General features: G+C 24.7%; 1 protein-coding gene across 1 annotated transcript; it reads left to right on the top strand.

Annotated features, from left to right (window-relative positions):
* Nucleotides 1-6301: 6301 nt before the first annotated feature.
* Nucleotides 6302-17046, top strand: LOC145833375 (neuron navigator 3-like). Its single transcript, XM_082940554.1, has 14 exons — nucleotides 6302-6557; nucleotides 7085-7257; nucleotides 7831-7940; nucleotides 11094-11253; nucleotides 11625-11898; nucleotides 12145-12347; nucleotides 12573-12741; nucleotides 12861-13008; nucleotides 14669-14759; nucleotides 15063-15255; nucleotides 15337-15439; nucleotides 15506-15657; nucleotides 15901-16072; nucleotides 16621-17046. The coding sequence occupies exons 1-14, from the start codon at nucleotides 6302-6304 to the stop codon at nucleotides 17003-17005; spliced, it is 2589 nt and encodes an 862-aa protein (XP_082796680.1). The 3' UTR covers nucleotides 17006-17046.
* The last annotated feature ends 619 nt before the right edge of the window (nucleotides 17047-17665 follow it).

Raw genomic sequence — 17665 nt, 5'->3', positions numbered from 1 at the left:
CGAAAAAATAAAGTGTTATATAATCTCTTTTTTATTAATATTAAACTAACATTACAGCAACCGACTACATTGTTCTGAAATTCGCGACAGAGACAGAGAAGAGAGACGGTAGATGCTGTTAATTTTTTATCGTTTAGACTACTCAAAGCACGTTTAAATAAAACCCTATTTAGCTAACTCTAATTTTTTTTAACTAATTTATGCCAAAAGTTGTTAAACCCCATCCGAATAAATTACTGGTAAAATTTGAAGAATTTTTTATCTTTGCTATTAAAAGGTACATACCAGTAGTTGTAAGAATAATAATTAAAATTCATAAACTTTTACACTCTGAAAAAACAAACGTACAGAAAATCGGTAAACAAAAAACTATTAGAGGTTTTTTTTATATCGTGACACTAGTAAATATAGACAGTTTATAATCTAAAAATCTTAAATTTTTTTTTAATAACTGTTTGTGTTTAATTACACTGAGTAGTGCATGGTTCTACTCTACTTTTTTTCAACTAAATAAGCTTGGAAATTAGTTTTGAACTTTAGTTTAATTGATGCAAACCTTAGAAGTGTTAGTAAAGACTATTAATAAGTATGCTCCTGGTACTACAGCTTTTTATGTTTTCTTTTATTTAGTAAACAGTTTTTGATATAAGTTAAGATATTACTATCATTACTAAGTGTTCTTACACTTATAATTATTACCGGATTTATCAAATAAAGAATTAAAAATCTAAAAAAAACATTTTCTAAAGTCTTCTTAAAACTTTAAAACTTTTCAAAACATTGTTGTCATTTTTCAACAAACTTGTTTTCTTTTGGTATTTTATTACTAAACACTATTAAAAACTAAAACTTTAGACATTCAATAGTTTTAGACATACATAAATATTTCTTTTCAATCGTTTTGTGTTGTTTTGAACTAAAAAATACTATAATTTTTATGCAAAAGAAATGTAATAATAACAACATAGTAGAAAATAAGTTAAATCTTTTTATTTTTAGTTTTAACAAATCACTTAACTATTAACTTATAGAGTCAAAAATAAAATGATTTCTACACTTCTATTTAGGATCAAAAATAGATTAGCATTAAGTTTCTAGCCAGTCTGGCGCGTCTTGACAAGCACTAAACGGTGGGCATATGCTGACATTAATGCACGATAATCTTTCCTGCAAGACAATCTGTTTTTATTCGTTAAAAACAATACGTTGAGATTAAAGAGAAATATCGGTAAAGAAAAGCTATATTGGGACTTTTTACATGTTTAATTAAAGGTATAAGCATTTAAAAAGATTTTTTTTACCATACAAGAAATATTTGTTATGCTTTCTTTCCAACTTTTTATTTAGCAGAAAAATTGTTTTTACTTAAATGTAAGTAAAAAAATTAAATGTTAATTTACTTAAAAAAATAAAAAAATACTAATGATTCAGTTTTCAGTTTTTTAATTTAGTCGAGTAATTGTACTTTAGTATAAACGAAATTGATAGCTAAAATCATCTTTTATTTCACTATTCATTTATACTTTTTGTGTTCCTGGTATGTTGTTTTTAACTAATATTTAGAAGTAAACTAAAAAACGAAACTTTATTTATAACTTCATTAATTTAAATGTTTCGACATAAAGAAGTATACTAAAATTGTTTTGAATTTTGCAACAAAAAAAAGTATCCTTAAGTTCTGAAAGTGAATTGATGCAAAAAAAAAGATCAAACTATAAAAAACTTAAAAACAAGGTTAAACTTTACTTTTATTTCGTACAATTGGTATACATACTGTATATTAAAACAAAATTTTACAGCATCGAATTGAATGTATACATTTTGTTGTAATGCGCTAATTCTGAAATTTATGATAATGTCGAATCTCAATCAATAGGTGACGAAAATAAAACTTTGCTTCATTTACATTAAAAAGAGGTAGCTGACAAAAAGTAATTTAGTATTTGAGTCAGAAGTTGCTAGTTTTGTTGCGAGCACTTGACAGGACATGTGTTTTCACAATCAAAAAAACTATATGTTCTTCTTATATGTTTGCTGTCATTGTGTCGGGTTCAACTACCGGTCTTTTGTAATTCAAGTATTAATAGGTAGTAAGGTAAAAAAATCACTTGTGAAATGAAACATAAAGATTTACTTATAGTTTAAAACTCTCAACTTTTTAGTTTTTATCTTGAAGCTCATGTTAAAAACTTTAATAAAAACAGTAGCTTTTACTACTACTTTAATGTGCAGTACAACTTTCTAAATTTACTTTAATTTTTAAAACACTATGCATATCAAAATTAAAAAAACAAAAGACAAACTTTTTAAAGTATATAAAACTATTTTATTAAAAAAGACTTTAAAACTTCTTATTTTGTTAAAACTAACGATGCTCCCTATGTTGAATAAATACCAGAGTTTAACGAAGTTTTTTACGGTTGCTAGTGTACATATTGTTAAGATTTTTAAAAACATTTAAAAATTACTTTAATACTTTGATTATTGAACAAAAAATACAAATTATCGAAAATATAAGTAGTTCAATTGAAATATATCTAAATATTCTATCATTTCTGTATATAATTTTTTCTTTTAAAAATGATAAACCATATGTAATCAGATATATTATTGACTTAAGAAAAAATGAATTAAAATTAGTACTTGGCTAAATGTATTTTTCATAAATGTTTTTTTTTGAATTTGACAACTTATGGTATCTTATTTAATTTTATTTACTTTAATAAAAATTTAATTTTGGTATGGAAAACAAAATATTTAAATCAATGGGCTTTAAAAAGTCTTTAGTTATAAGAATAATTTGTAATTTATAAATAGTATTAAATGAACAAAAATCTACTTTAAAAACTTTTTAACTTGGTTTGAATCATATTTAAAAAATACACCATAGCTAAAAATAAATTAAAACAAATACTAGACATATAAAAGTTAAAAACTTTATTAATATTTTTACTACTTTGTGTTTATGTAGATCTAAAAATGTTTTTAAGTTTAAATTAAGCTAATCTTCGGTAAGAAAGAGTTATAACTTGAAAATTTTGTTTAGAGTATTGTTAATAATTTAAAATAATTATTAGACTACAAATTTTTTCGTGCATTAAATATAGTTTGTACGATAAATAATATGGTAATATAATTCTATAACTTTTTTATATTAAAACACATTTAAGTGTTTAAGTAATAAAGTAAAAATGGCTTAAAAAGTTAAACTCTAATGCAATTCATGTTAAAAATTATTTGAGATTGCTTAAGCCAAAAATTAATTTCAAAATATTCAAAACTTATTTTAGCACAACAGAGTTCGAAAATTAATGTCATACAAATAGCTACAGCAGCTTCAAAAAATATTTAAACTTAATATTAAGTTCTTTAAAAATTGTGTATAAATAACTTGTTAAGGTATAAAGAACGCTAAACTATTTTTCATTTATATATAGATATAAAACAAAATAGTAATAAATTTATTTTTCCATAATTTAATTATTTATTCTCAAAAATTCTTCTGTAGCGGATAGATTCTAAAATCTAATAAGTTAGTTATTCCAACTTTCAATCTTCCCTTTTTGACTTAAAACTTTTTTTCTTACTTTTTTTTGTTTTGTTTTGGTATATTACAGCTGAAAATTGTTTTTGATATTGATTTTCATGATATAATACTTACATAACTTAAACGGTAAAATATCTCGTTATACTTAGTCAACGGGTCTTATGACTTTATTGTACCTTGAATTTATAAGAACTAGTAAATAATGTTTGTGCAAAATAAATTAGTATCAAAGCAAAAATTTTTTAGTCTTTGTTAAGCCTACTAAATATTATTTTAATCTTTTCATTTGATAAAAATCTAAGGAAACATTATCATTATTGAAATATAAATTGAACAGTCGAGGTTAGCACAAATTTTAATTTTCTTCATTCGATAGTTTTGAATTATTAAACATAAAACCTTTTATTTAAGTTAAAAATCTGTATGCTGATTTAATATATACGGCAAAGTCATAACAAAAAGCATAACTACTCAAAGGTAAGGAAGCAGTGTATTTTAGACCTTGTGTAAACTATGCCTAAACGACACTTGAGTTTTCTATGAGTACAAAGCTGGTTCATTTTACATTTTCTATTAAAAGAGAGACAAAAAAAATTCAATTGTTATACCGAGCGCCGATCGTAAATCAAATTTCAGTTACGCAAACGAGACTTATCTTGTGGCGGTTTTAAAGACGCAATATATATTCTTTATTGAAGCTGCTGTATTTTTAATTAAACTAAATGCTTTACTGGTCTCAAGTTTATTACATTGAGCTACTCAGTGATGAAATTTTGAAATATTTAACTGTTGAGTTTTTTCTTACTTCATCTTAGACCGCAATATTAGAATTTAAATTTGAACTTTGATTTTTTAAAAACTATTGTGCAAAAAAACACTGTTTAGTTAATCCAGTTAAAAATACAGTTATTGTTTTGTTTTTAAAGTAAAAAAACTTAAATTTATAAAACATAAGCATTCACAGTAAAAAAAAGCAGATGTTTTTAACTCAAAATTACTTTAGTATATCAATTGAGGTTTTTAAGTTCAATTTGTGTTTAATTTTTACCTTTGTCTGTACTGGAAAAACATCACATGTATAAACAAATTTACTTATTTTTTTTAAGGATTAAAATTTGGATTAAAAGTTTGAGTTTAATCGAAATAATAAATGTAATACTAGTGGTCAGTTTTCTAAAAGTTTTTTATTTAATCTCTTTAGATTTGTGTTTCTACACTTCAAAGCGTTAAAGTTCATTCTATTTATAAAGTTGAAAACTTATGTACACACACGTTTACAGAGAAAATTGATAAAGTTGAGCATATAGTACAAACTTTTTGATCTATCCCGATTTAAATTATTTTTCGCTACTGTAAAACGAATTTATCATTGTTTGTCTCTAGGATAGTAAGACAAATAAAAACAACAAACATTTGTTTGTATTGCCACTTTTGTTTGTTTTAAATGTAAACCTTATTTATAGATATCATATTTGTTTCGTTAATTAATATTTTATATAAAACTTTAGTTCTTATTTATATTTTTTATTTCAGTGAGTTTTATAAAAAGACCTGAAATCTGATATTCTTTTGCTAAGATAAATGGTAATTGTTGTTTAAACAATTTTTAATATTAAGTATGAATTTCATGTTGAATAATTCAAGTGAAAGACTGTTTTTTAGATCATGATAGTTTATCAAAAGTTTTGGTCAAATTTGTAGTAAAAATAATCATAAATTTGTAAAAACAAGTGAACTTTTTACAGAAGTTTGAACATCTATATTTAAAAGCTTTTAATTTTATAAATAAAGTAATTAAACAAAAAAAAAACATTGTTTACTTTAAATATTAGAAAAATATAGAAGTTGAACCCACATTTGTACTTTCATTTTTTCTAAAATTTGTGTCTTTTTAGTTTCAAAATTTAAATAAAGTAAAAAAAAAAAGTGAAATAGAAGTCACAAAAAGTATCAAATTTTTTACTTTACTATGTGTACTTAGCAGTTAAATTTAGAAATTTATATATTTATTATTAGATTTAGTTTTTGGTGATAATAGAAAATTCTGTTTTTTAGTTCAATATAAGTTAAAAATGTAGTTGTTATAAAAGTTCAAGTAGGCCTCATTAGTACTACTTTATTTGTTTTGTAAGAAGTCATAAATTTGATTATAGTACGTATAAGAGGTTACATAAAAATTCAAATTCCGACAACTCAAATTCCGACAATTCAAATTCTTGAAAAAATATTTAAAATACTATATCTCAAAAAGTAATATAAATTTGAAAAAAAATAAAAAAAACATATGAAGATCTTATTAAAACCTACAAGCAACTTTTTATTTTTTGCAAAATTTTTAAAAAAAGTTTAAGATATTTCAAAATTACTTAAGATAACTATATTTTTTACTTTGTTTAAGCCATATCTTAAAAAATATTTATTATTTTGCAAAAACAAAAAAAAGGCTTGTAGATATTAATAGGACCTACATATGTGTTTTTTTATATTTGACAAATATGCATTACTTTTTTAGTTATGGCCCTTTAAATTTTTTTATAAGAATTTGAGTTGTCCGAATTTGAGTTGTCCGAATTTGAAAAGTCGTGCACCCCGTATAAGACCTTCAAAAAAGTTTTAAGGTGTTTGGATAAATATAAACTTATAGTGTTTTATTATCACTAATATTGTAATATTGTAATATATTATCACAAAATAGTTACAAATCAACAAAAGCATTTAATTAATTTCTAAAGAATGTTAAATTAAACGAATAAAATGAGCATTCCTCGAAAACAAGTGCGTGAGTTGGACAACCTTCGCAAGACGATTGAAGATTACCAAAAACTTCGAGTGCCTTCTTCTTCTCCCGTCCTCTTTAAATCCCAAGATGACGTCATCGCCTCTCCTAGTCGTCCTGTTTTAACACCGTCAGATAATTTAGAAGCTTTAAACTGCAACTATCATGTAGGTTTCAGCAAAATAAACATCAATGACGTCTCAACCACATCGACACCAAAACGGCAGACTTTAAGTTAGTATGTTTTAAAACTTTAACCAAGTTTAGAGTGACTTTGATACTATTATTAGTTTAAAAGTTTTGAAAAAGTTTTGTTTTATTTAGCTAAAAGCATAGTAACAAAACCAGCATAATAACTTTGTAGTGTCAGAACTTGTAAATAGTTTAGTCGGATTAATATTTTAATTGAAAAAATAAAGTGATTAGTAGAATTTCTTTAAAAAGAGTTATGTCATTTTATTTCTTTTAAATTTCATACAATCTAAAAGCAGTTTTGCTGTATCTACTAAGTTAAGAAAATACATTTTAGTCGATATAAGTTATTTAATCACCAAAAAAATAAAAACTTGGTACAAATAACGGAAGATCACACCTTTAAATAGTTAATTTTTAATCAAGCACTTAATAAATGTTCACAGTTTTACATAGGTTAAAAATTTTTTTAACAATTGTATCAGTTATCTGTAAGTAACAAAAATACTGAATAATTTTGCAAAATAAAAAAAATTGACGAGTAATAAATGTTTACCAACCGAAACCAGGACTGGCAGGCGCAATACAAGCGGACAAGCGCAAATCTTCAGGAAGCTTGTCGAGCATGAGCTCCCAGGTTACCAACAGCAGTCAGTCAAGTGAGTCTTCGTCGGCTAGCTCGCACGAAGGTGAAACCCTCAACTTCAGTAAGAACGGAACTCTTGGCAGGAAAAAACGCTGGGTAAGTGGTGTTCATTTTACACTCTACAATTTTGTAACAAAAAAAACTTTTGAACGTTCGACAAAAACTAACTAATCAGTTAAGAAAGGATAAAGCTGAAAATCATTTGTTTGAAAAACAGTCCAAGTTTTCTCAGTTTGTTTTATTGTAATGCAAAAGGCTTTTTTTTGTTATACATATTGTTTTGTTGACCGAAACTTTTAAATTTTTGTCAAAAATTAAAACATAACTTAAATGAGGTGTAAAACTGTGCCTCTTTATAACCAAGCAAAATTAAATTGTATGAAATATTCAATATAAAAGAAATTATTTTTATGTTTTAAAATGAATATTTTGAAGTTTGCAATAACTTTATTTGCAGCTTTTGTTAATTAGAATATTAATTATATTCAATTATATTTGTGGCCTAGAAAAAAAGGCTTGCTTTTTGTCAAAAGAAATTGATACAACATAAAATTTAGAAATAAAAAAGTTATGAAAAATTTACATTAGTGAAATAAAAACATATGCTTTTCATTTTAACTGCCTAGATTTTTTCATAACCTAGTCTTTATTCAGTAAAGTTTTTACTAGCTACCTATAAAGAAATCAACTAGAAGTAGTAAATCATCGCAATCAAGTGGAGTGCACGATTGTGATGTGACAACTAGTAAAGAAGAAGCTATTAACTTGCCAAATACTAGGTTTTAATATGTATTTTTGTACTTAGTATTTTTTCAAACCATTACAAAAAAATTAAAAATTTAAAGTATTGTTTAAATATAAAACTGTATTCAAAGCAAACTGCGTTCGAATGTAACCAATAAATAACTGATTTAATTATCATAAACATGCGGTAAATAGTTTATTATGGCGTAAAATTATTTACAATACCCTACAAAAGTATTTTATATTTAAATAAATCAGTTTTGTTTTTATACTTTTATGATTATTTTTAAAAGTTTGGTTTATTCTATTTTATGAAACTTTTTGGTGATAAACTTGTTATTTATATCTAATATATTTAATAAAAACTTTACAAATCGTTACAATTCTTCATAAAATTTTTATTATTAAATGTTTCGATTTTTAAAAACAAATAAAGAGATCTCAACTAGTAGAGGAGAGATGATATATTGTTTTTCCAAGACTTTATTATACAAACTAAATTTTTGGTCAAAGACCTCGTCAACACTTAATTTAAAAGTCTATTTGATTCTATTTAAATAACATTTTTTTGTTTAAGCACTGACGAGGTCTTTGACCGAAACTCAGTTTGCATATAAAGTTTTGAAAGAAAAAAGATAAAAGTTTTTATGATAAAAATTTTATGTTTCTTACTTTGAAATTAAAGTTGAAAGTTATTTTTTCTATTAAGTTTTTTTTTCCTTTTTAATTATCTATAAACTTGCTAGTAAGTATATACTAACTATTTGTGTATTTTAGAATCTATAAATTGTACGAAAAAAATTGAACAAAACTAAAATAGCAATTCAACAAGTCTAAATAGAAAAATAGTCCATTTGAAAATTTAAAATTAGGGAGTTATCACTTTCCTTAACATTTTATTTAGAATTTAATATTTATTGTTTTGGTAAATATCAGTGTTGCTATAGATTTGAGACTCTTGCTATTTTATATGCTTTACTGAAGTTGTTGAGTAACACAATAAAGCCATAAAATTTGCTATAAATATTATTAGAAACAAAATAAAATTATTTTTGCTTCTCAAACACCCATGAGAATAAAGTAAAAGTAAATATGATATAAAAACAATGTAAACTTATGTTTTCGTATGTAAATGTTTTTTTATACATATGCATTTTTTTGTCTTACATATTTTAAAAAATATTAGCTGAACACGAAAGTCTGTAAAAAACAATTTTGTAAGTTCATCAAAATTTGTAGCAAATTTCTGTGTTTCACCATTTATTTCCAAGTAAAAAACCGGTGTGATGTAAATCTAAATTAATTAAATCCAAACAAAAGTATGAGCTACAAAAAAACAAGCACTATTTTCTAGACAGAACTATTTTTGTTTGAAGTATACATAATACAAACTTTTTAATTGGTATTTATTAAAGGTTAAATTTAGTAACTCAAAAAACTATTATTTCATACTTTTGCAAAGAATTAAAACATTTATATTAGATGAAGTTTATAAAAAAGTTGATTAATTATGCGAAATCAGTTAAAAAATCGATGATTTTTTTTTTTAAATAATTCGAAAAGCTTTTTGTGTATTTCAAGAAATAAAGTTAGTTGATAATCGTATGTTTAATTTTCTGAAAAAATTTGTTACCTATATAAAAGAAAAAACTTTAATCTAAGTCATTTCAAAGTTTAATAAAATCATTTGTTTATCAAAAATTAAAAAAAAAAAAATATGAAAACTTATAAATATTTATCATGTTAGCTTTTACAGCTTGATGATTTTCTATCATCTGCTTTTAGTTTTTTGAATATGAATATTTTTGATACTATACTAAAAACTTTACTTGTTTTGAACTAGGTATATTATACTACCTTATTGCAAATTTTGTTGGTTTGATATTTTATATTTTTATTCTGATAATCATTCTGCGTAGATTTCAAAATATTTTAAATTGTAAGATATGTAAAGTGAAAAAAACGCAACAATAAGCTTTAAGTTTTTAGTTTCTAAATATTTAAGGTTGTTATTGTTCATATAAAAACCCTGTTCTCGGAATTTTTCAAAACGCTATAGTTTGTTTGTTTTTAATTAGTTTAATTTTGTTTTAACACAATTCAACTTTTTAACTTAATATTTCTTTGAACGAAAATATACTACTAAGTATTATTTAAAAAAAAAAAAATTAAACAAAAACCAACTAGTGTATACATTGTTTATACTGGTGTACTTGTAACTTAAAGTTTTTTTTTCGTAAACAATATATTTAAATGTTTTAAAGATGTTTGTTATTTTTTAACTTTACGTTTTTTATTTTTTTTTTTTAAGTTCGAATATGAAGCAAAACATAATGTTATAATAAATGTAAGCAAATCATCAGCTTATGCACGTTTTTTGATTAAATCCTCAATTAAGTACAAGCAATATTTATACTATCTTTATTTTCGATGTATTGTAAATGTATATTTAAAAAAATTATAAATTTATGACAGTTTAAATTAAAATTCGTACATGTAAGCGGTAAAATTATTTTAGTGCTCAACGAAAATTGATTGAATGAAATAAATTAGCTAATTTCTAGTTTGTACTTAGCATGCTAAAATTATTTTCTTGATATTTCCCAATAAGTTTTGGAATGTTTTTATCCATAAAATAAGCAGTTTTTTATAAAACCAAAAACATGTCGACTGGTTTAGCTCCCAATTTATTTTTAGTAGCCTATATTTAAAGTATAAAAATTGTCTTTTAATGAAATTTTCTAACAAAAAATATAAACTAAACAAGGTTATTGGAAAAATAAATCAAAAGTACTAACTTCATTTAATTTAACGACAATGCTTTACAATAAGTTTGTGATGTTATAAACTAATAAATCATAAATGAACTGTATGTGTATATTGATATATTCAATATACCTTCTACTCCTTGAAATACACAAAAATTTTTAAACTCCGTCAAGCTAAACTATTAGTCTCAAAGGTATTATCTATGAATATCAAGTTTTAGACTTTAAAACCACACAACCAAATAAAGATATGGCAAATGCTTAATTTAAATATAAGTTTATAATAAGCTCTTTTTTTAAAGCACTTCAATTAAAGATAAATGTTTTTTAAAATAATATTGCGTACTAATTTGCTTCTTGCGCCCACGCTGCGCTTCTTTGTACTTTTATAGCGCGATTTCATTGAATAATTAATGGCAGATTGGCTTCAGCTAGAAAACCAGCGATCGACGAGCAATCTTACAACCAGATGGTGATTCAGTTGCAGGAAAAAGATAGAATGCTGACTGACGCTAAACTTCAGATTCTAATGTCCCAGCACCAGTTACACCACATGCAGGACCACATCGAACAAATGCAGGTAGTAAACTTTTAAAAAACGTATTTCAAAGAAGAAACTATCTAAAAAGATACTTTTTCGTCAAAAAAAGTAATTTCAACAAAAAAAAATAAACGCTTAACATATTTATTTAACTAATTAAATTATTTTATATAACTCATTTTTTATTCAAAAAAATGTAAAACTAAATGTATTTGTTCTGTACGAATAATAAAAATTGCCGTGAACAAGTTTTATAACAACCAAAATTTATTTAATTTATGTGAACTTAAAATTTAGTAATAAAGTTTTATAAGCCATTTAAATACTGTTCAAGGTAAATATAAAAATAGTCCGAATCTGAACATTAAGACTGTAAACTATTTTCTAAACATCGATACTAAAATTTTTAGCATGACATGGAGCTACTTCGTCTAGAAAACGAAAGACTGCAATCATTCTCTTCCGTCGATGAAGTTCAATCCCCAGAACAGAGAACAGCAAAGCCTTCGTATTTATCTTCCAGTTCTTTGAGTAGAAGCAGCAGTCTGCGTCGGTCTACACTCAATTCAAAGATTGAACTGGTGGAAGGTTCGTCCACTCTTCGACGGCCAACTTCAACGCCATTTGCAATAACGGATGCACCAATGTCAATTAATTTTCAAAAGTTTGCAGCTTGCACTCTCGGTAACTCGCTTACATTATGTATGGCTTTATTATGATTTAATTTTAAAGAACTTATAGTTGTTAAATTGTTATATTTATAAAGTTACATTTCTAAGTGTTCGAGTCTTTTTGTAAAAATAATATTTTTGTTTACATAAAATTTAATTCTCAGACTTTTGTAAGTAAAAATTATTAGTTCTTTAGTAATTTGACCAAAATTTTGAAATAAATTAATTTTGTTTCTTAAATGTTGAAAAATAACTTTAGACTCTCAAAAAGTAAAGAAGTTAGTATCTCTTGAAAACACTCAATCTCTGATAAAGTTTGTTGTCAAGTCTTCGGAAGACAGCTGTAAGAACAACAAAAGCTCAGATCATTCAACTAAGGACTCAATTGTAATCGGTCGTTTACCAGTGCCTCGAAACTACACGTGGTTTGACTTGGACAAGATTACCAACCAAGTTTTTAATGTACGTTGTTCATCTACTTACATATGAAAATGTTATGTTTTTAAAGACTTTTTGATAAAGAAGTTTTATCAAGCAAAATGAATAATTTTTTAGTAATGGTTAAATTTTTGATAACGATTCAAAACGTAATACTTTTACGTTTTCTTTATTTTTGTAGTTGGACTTATGTAAAAGTTTTAAATGCTACTCTGATTTTACATAGCATGTTTAATTAATTTTTTCAAGGACTATTGCACCTGTATTGACGGAAATTCAAAACTTGGACTGTCTAGTGCAAGCATTGCTTTCTACCAGGTAGGTGAACAGACGAGGATGCCAGGTTCTAAACCTCCTCAACTTCTACCTTGTGCGTTCATAATAGGAGACGTGGACTCGATACACCTTTCACTAAAAGGTAAATGTGCTCTGCTTGAAAATTATCTATAAAATTGTGCTAAGTAAAATGTACCTTTAAATTGCTATTTTGACAAATATAAGCGTGTTTTAAATACTATGTAAAATATTTAAACACAGACGGATCAAGTGGAGCTTTTGATTATATTTCCTTCAAAATGCTTATTCCTAAAAAGGTACTGCAAAATTATGCGTTTAATTTGATTAATAAGAAGCAAGTAATCTTACATGGACCAAAAGGATCGGGAAAACGACAACTTGCAAAAAAGTTTAAATTTATTTTATACATTACTTTGAAAAAAGTGTGAAGTCTTATTTTTAAATGCTAAGGCTTATGAAATTAATCAGTAACTTATACTAGTAGTACATCACTTTGTTTTTTAGAATAAATTTCTTAATATAATTTAAAGGTTCAATGAAGTGTCAGTTTAAACAATATATCTAATTTTCATCATTTGTTTCATATTTTTAAACCTTATTATGGTCATATTGAAGAAGTAGCCCACACACTTTCTAGCATAATACTTTCTTTTATTTTTCTTAAGTTTTGACTCTTATAGCTCGCTAAAAGCTAACCATGCCAGATTAACAGCTCGACCACGAATATTACTTTACTGATATTTAAAACAATTCTTAAAAAAAACATCTAGCTAAAAACCAGTGTTGCTTTATTGTTTGAAGCATATTTTAGTACATTCTGATACTAACAAATGCTGCAAAAACTAAATCTAATCATAGAACAATTTATTTAAACTAAATTAAAACTTTTTTAATTAAAAAACTTTTTTACTAAATATGTCTAAATTTAAAAAAAGTAAAAAAAAATAAAACTCAGGTTTAAAAAAAGATTGATATATCTTAATAGTTTGTTTAAGTTGTTAATAGTTAAAGTGATATTATCAATTTTTGTTACACTTTAAGAGCGAAAACTTTAAATATAAAAATAAATGACAAGTTTTAAAAGTATTACTGTAAAAAGGTTGTACTAGATACAATCATTATTTGTAACAAAAATAAAAAAGTATGGTATTCGTTTCATAAATACCTAATAAAATAAAACTTATGATACAATAAACAAACAACTTAACAAATCAATTAAAACTTACTAAGTTTTTCAAAGAGTTTTATTAAAAATTACTAAATGTAGTTTTAACTAACAAGTGAAGTCTGTTTTACCACACTTAAACAAACCTAGAGTCGCTTTTAAAATCTATATTCAAATAAGTTCGTTAACAAAACAAGAATTAAAATAAAGTCTTATGCGTAAAATATATCTACGTAGATGACATATAATAATCTAATTTAAACTGATTTTTGCGTAGTGCTTAGAGCTGTATGATATTGTACTAAAATGTTTTAGTGAGAATTTTTTTACTTTATTATAGATATCAAATGAATTTTAGTTTCGCTGGTATGAAAAAATCAGTTTACGTCGTAATTAGACTTTAATAAGTCATGTAATTAAATTTACTTTTGAGCAGATAAATACTGGTTCATTATTTAAAAAAACAGATTTGTTTTTAGTAGTTATTTTATTTCGATTTTTGATTGTAGGTTTTATTAAAAATTTATAAGGAGATTTTTCAACTGTAGATTTCTTTTCCCGGTTATCGAGCGTATAATGACAGCGAAAAGTTTTCTTTTTTAGAAAGATAGACAGTAAATCGATTTTCAAACAAAAAAAACTAAGCAAAGTAAAATTCTAATGAATGTTTTTATAATTAAATTTCGTTTAATACCCGTTGTTTATTTATTATTAAGAAGTAACTATGATGAAAGTTATTTTTTAGCTAATAAAGTAACTTAAACCTTACTAGAGTGTTTAATAAGATAAATTTATCAAAGCTTAATATATGTTTCTTAATCCTAAATTAATACAATAACGCTTTTTTAAAATGAAAATTAAAAACAAACAAAAATCTTTACAGTTTGGCAAATTTCCTACTAAAAAGAAACAGAAAACAACTTACATCGGAAGATCTAGTTTTTAGCTACGATTTAAATGAAGAAAAAGGAAGGGTAAGTTATACTAACTAATTTATTAAGTGTTATAGTTTTTAGCTGTCTTGTAAATGCTTTTGAAACAAAAACTCAATTTGGAAATTTTGATTGTTAATAATTTAAACAATTTTTGTACTGTATGGAACACTTTCTGATTTTAGAGTTAGGAAAACTAAAATTTAAACTTGAAATAGCATAAAATAAAACAAAAAAAAGTGGTTAACTTTTTTACAATGTATGAATTAACTAATGTTTAAGCAGTATTTTATAAAAAACTGATCGAAAATTAACACTAAAGATTAAACTAAACTGTTATTTAAGGTATTTCAAGTCTGCAAAGAAAGATTAATAGAAATAATTGATGATAAAACTAATAGGGGAATACTAACTCCTCATGTGTTAATAATAGTACTCTATAATATTCCAAACTGCAACAAGACTAGCTTATTTCATAGAGAAATTATTTCACTTATGAATGTTTCAGAAGGCGACGCTAATTGTCCCTACATAATAGGTAGCTTTATTCAAATTTAATTCAAAATGTTTTAGTTATTTTTTCTAACTTCTATAAAACTAAAATCAAAAAAAAATATAGGAACTAGTAACAAACTAAATACAAACGAGCTGACGTCAATGTATTGTATAAACTGTGAGCACACCAGTCTCCACGTGAAAGACTACCTGTCACGCTTTCTCACGTAAGCTTTAGAAAAGTTTTATACACGTTTTTCTATTTTAATACTAATTTCTCGTAAACTGTTTAGGCAAAAATTACTCAGTGTTGAAATAGGTAAAAGTCCTGAGAAAAACTACGATAACTTTGAAAAAATGCTAAGAGTCGTTACGTGGCTACCACTGTGTTGGCATCGATTGAATAGAAGCTTGAGTAGCTGTGAACTGTCTGAAGCAACAATAGGTTTTAAAATATTACATTGAACAAAAGAAAGAAAACTTTGTATAACTTTTTTGTAAAAATTTAATTTAAGGTAATTAAAGTTTATTTAAATTTATTAGTTTTACTATTGGTTTTTGAAACTAAAATTAAAATTAACAAACTTTGTTTAACCAAATCGTATATTTTTTACTTTTTCTTAATACTTAATTAGACTAAAAGTATCATCACAGTTTTTTTTTAAATATCAATTTTTTTAATTAACAGGTACAAACTGCTTCGAATCTTGCCCATTAGATTTTTCTGAGTCGTGTGAATGGTTTATAAAAATGTGGAATGACTCGATCGTACCGAATATAAGGACTTGTTTAAAGAAACAAAGTATATCATTGAAAACTAATTCCAATTTCATTGATCCTTTAGAATGGATCGTTAACAGGTTCTACTTTTAAATAATTTTAAATAATTAATTAGACCCATAGACGTCTGAAAATATTTTTGTCTTTCTTTTTTTGGCTAATATAATTTAGTTATACTTCCTTAGACCTTTTTAAAATCTCTGAAAGTTTGTTTTCCATTAAATTTAAAATTTGTTATTGTAATTATTTCTTTACTTATACTACTAATTAATTTTAAAAGGTGTATGGTAAAAATCGTTTTTATTTTACATCTTTAAAGTTTTAACTATGTTATAATAGCCTAATACGTTTTTTTTACAAATTAAATCAAACTTATGAAAATATAAAATTTAAGTTTTTATATGTTAGCTTTTATGTATTTTACAAAATTCTTTTCAATAATACCAAAAATAATACTTTTAAATACCAATCTAAACGATCAAAAGGTTTTTTTTAACTTAAAACATGCAGTCAACTATTTTTACATTAACCTTGTATAACTTAATTTATAAAAAATAATGTAAACTTGTTAAGTACGAAACATTGTAAAACTTATTTGGTTTTATCCTTTTTTTTTTTTTGTTTTTAGCTTTCCTTGGAATACCAGTGAAATTGGTTATAACTACAGCAGCCAACTTAGAAAAGTATTAGATGACGGTAATAAAGATATTAACTTTGGAAACAGCACGAAGTATTTTGAAAAGAGTCCTGCCATACCACCAAAAGATATTGAAACGGAAATAAAATTAAATAATGAAGTATTCTGTTCTCCTTCGTTTATAAACATATGTAACTCACCTACTATTTCGCCAACTAAGCCATGTAAAATAACACAAAACAAACAACTTTCGTGGAATCAAAAACTAGACGAGCCTAGAGGTATAAGTTGCAAAAGTACTCCAATTTGGCAAAGTAGGAGAGATGCTAAGAGTAAAGAACATTCATCCGAACTGCTACAAAGCTCATATTTTTAGCATAATTAAATAGTAGTAAAAGCTTTTAAGTTGTAATTTAATCTTAGTCATATAAAAATCAGGGTAAATTTTGTTTAAAAAAATGTAGTAAGTTTTGTACAATAAAACTTTTTTTTAGCTTTGCGTAAATAGTGATTAGAAAAAAAGTTTAAAACTTAGAAAATAGAAACTTATTTTGAGCTGATATTACAACAACAATGTTGATTTGTTTAGTGAATTTATTTTGCTTGGTGGAAAATAAAGTATTATAAATATACTACCTTGTAAAACTTGTTAGGATATGCTAAAAATAAAACAACTATGTATTTAAGTACGGAACGTTTTTAATAAAGTAGAAAGTTATTGTACTACATCGTAGGTAAAGTGTATACAATTCTATAACCAGCTTTTTTTAATTTAATTTATTCTTTCAAGTAATATTCTACAAACTAAGTTTCGGTCAAAGACCTCGTCAGTGCTTAAATAAATCTAAAAAAAATATGTGACAGTCATGGAAAATAGCATTAAAGCTATTAAAATAGCACTGACGAGGTCTTTGACCGAAACTTAGTTTGTAAAATAAATTATTGAAAGAATAAATTCATTATTTCTCCTCCAGCAGTTGAGATCTCTCTATTTGTTTTCTTAAAACCAAAACATAAAAGATAATTTAATTTGTTT

This window comes from Thalia democratica, chromosome 4, assembly GCF_965202585.1.
Source record: "Thalia democratica chromosome 4, ktThaDemo2.hap1.1, whole genome shotgun sequence".
NCBI lineage: Eukaryota > Metazoa > Chordata > Thaliacea > Salpida > Salpidae > Thalia > Thalia democratica.
The sequence above is the reverse complement of the archived record's forward strand: the minus strand, read 5'-3'. Positions and strand labels throughout refer to the sequence as shown.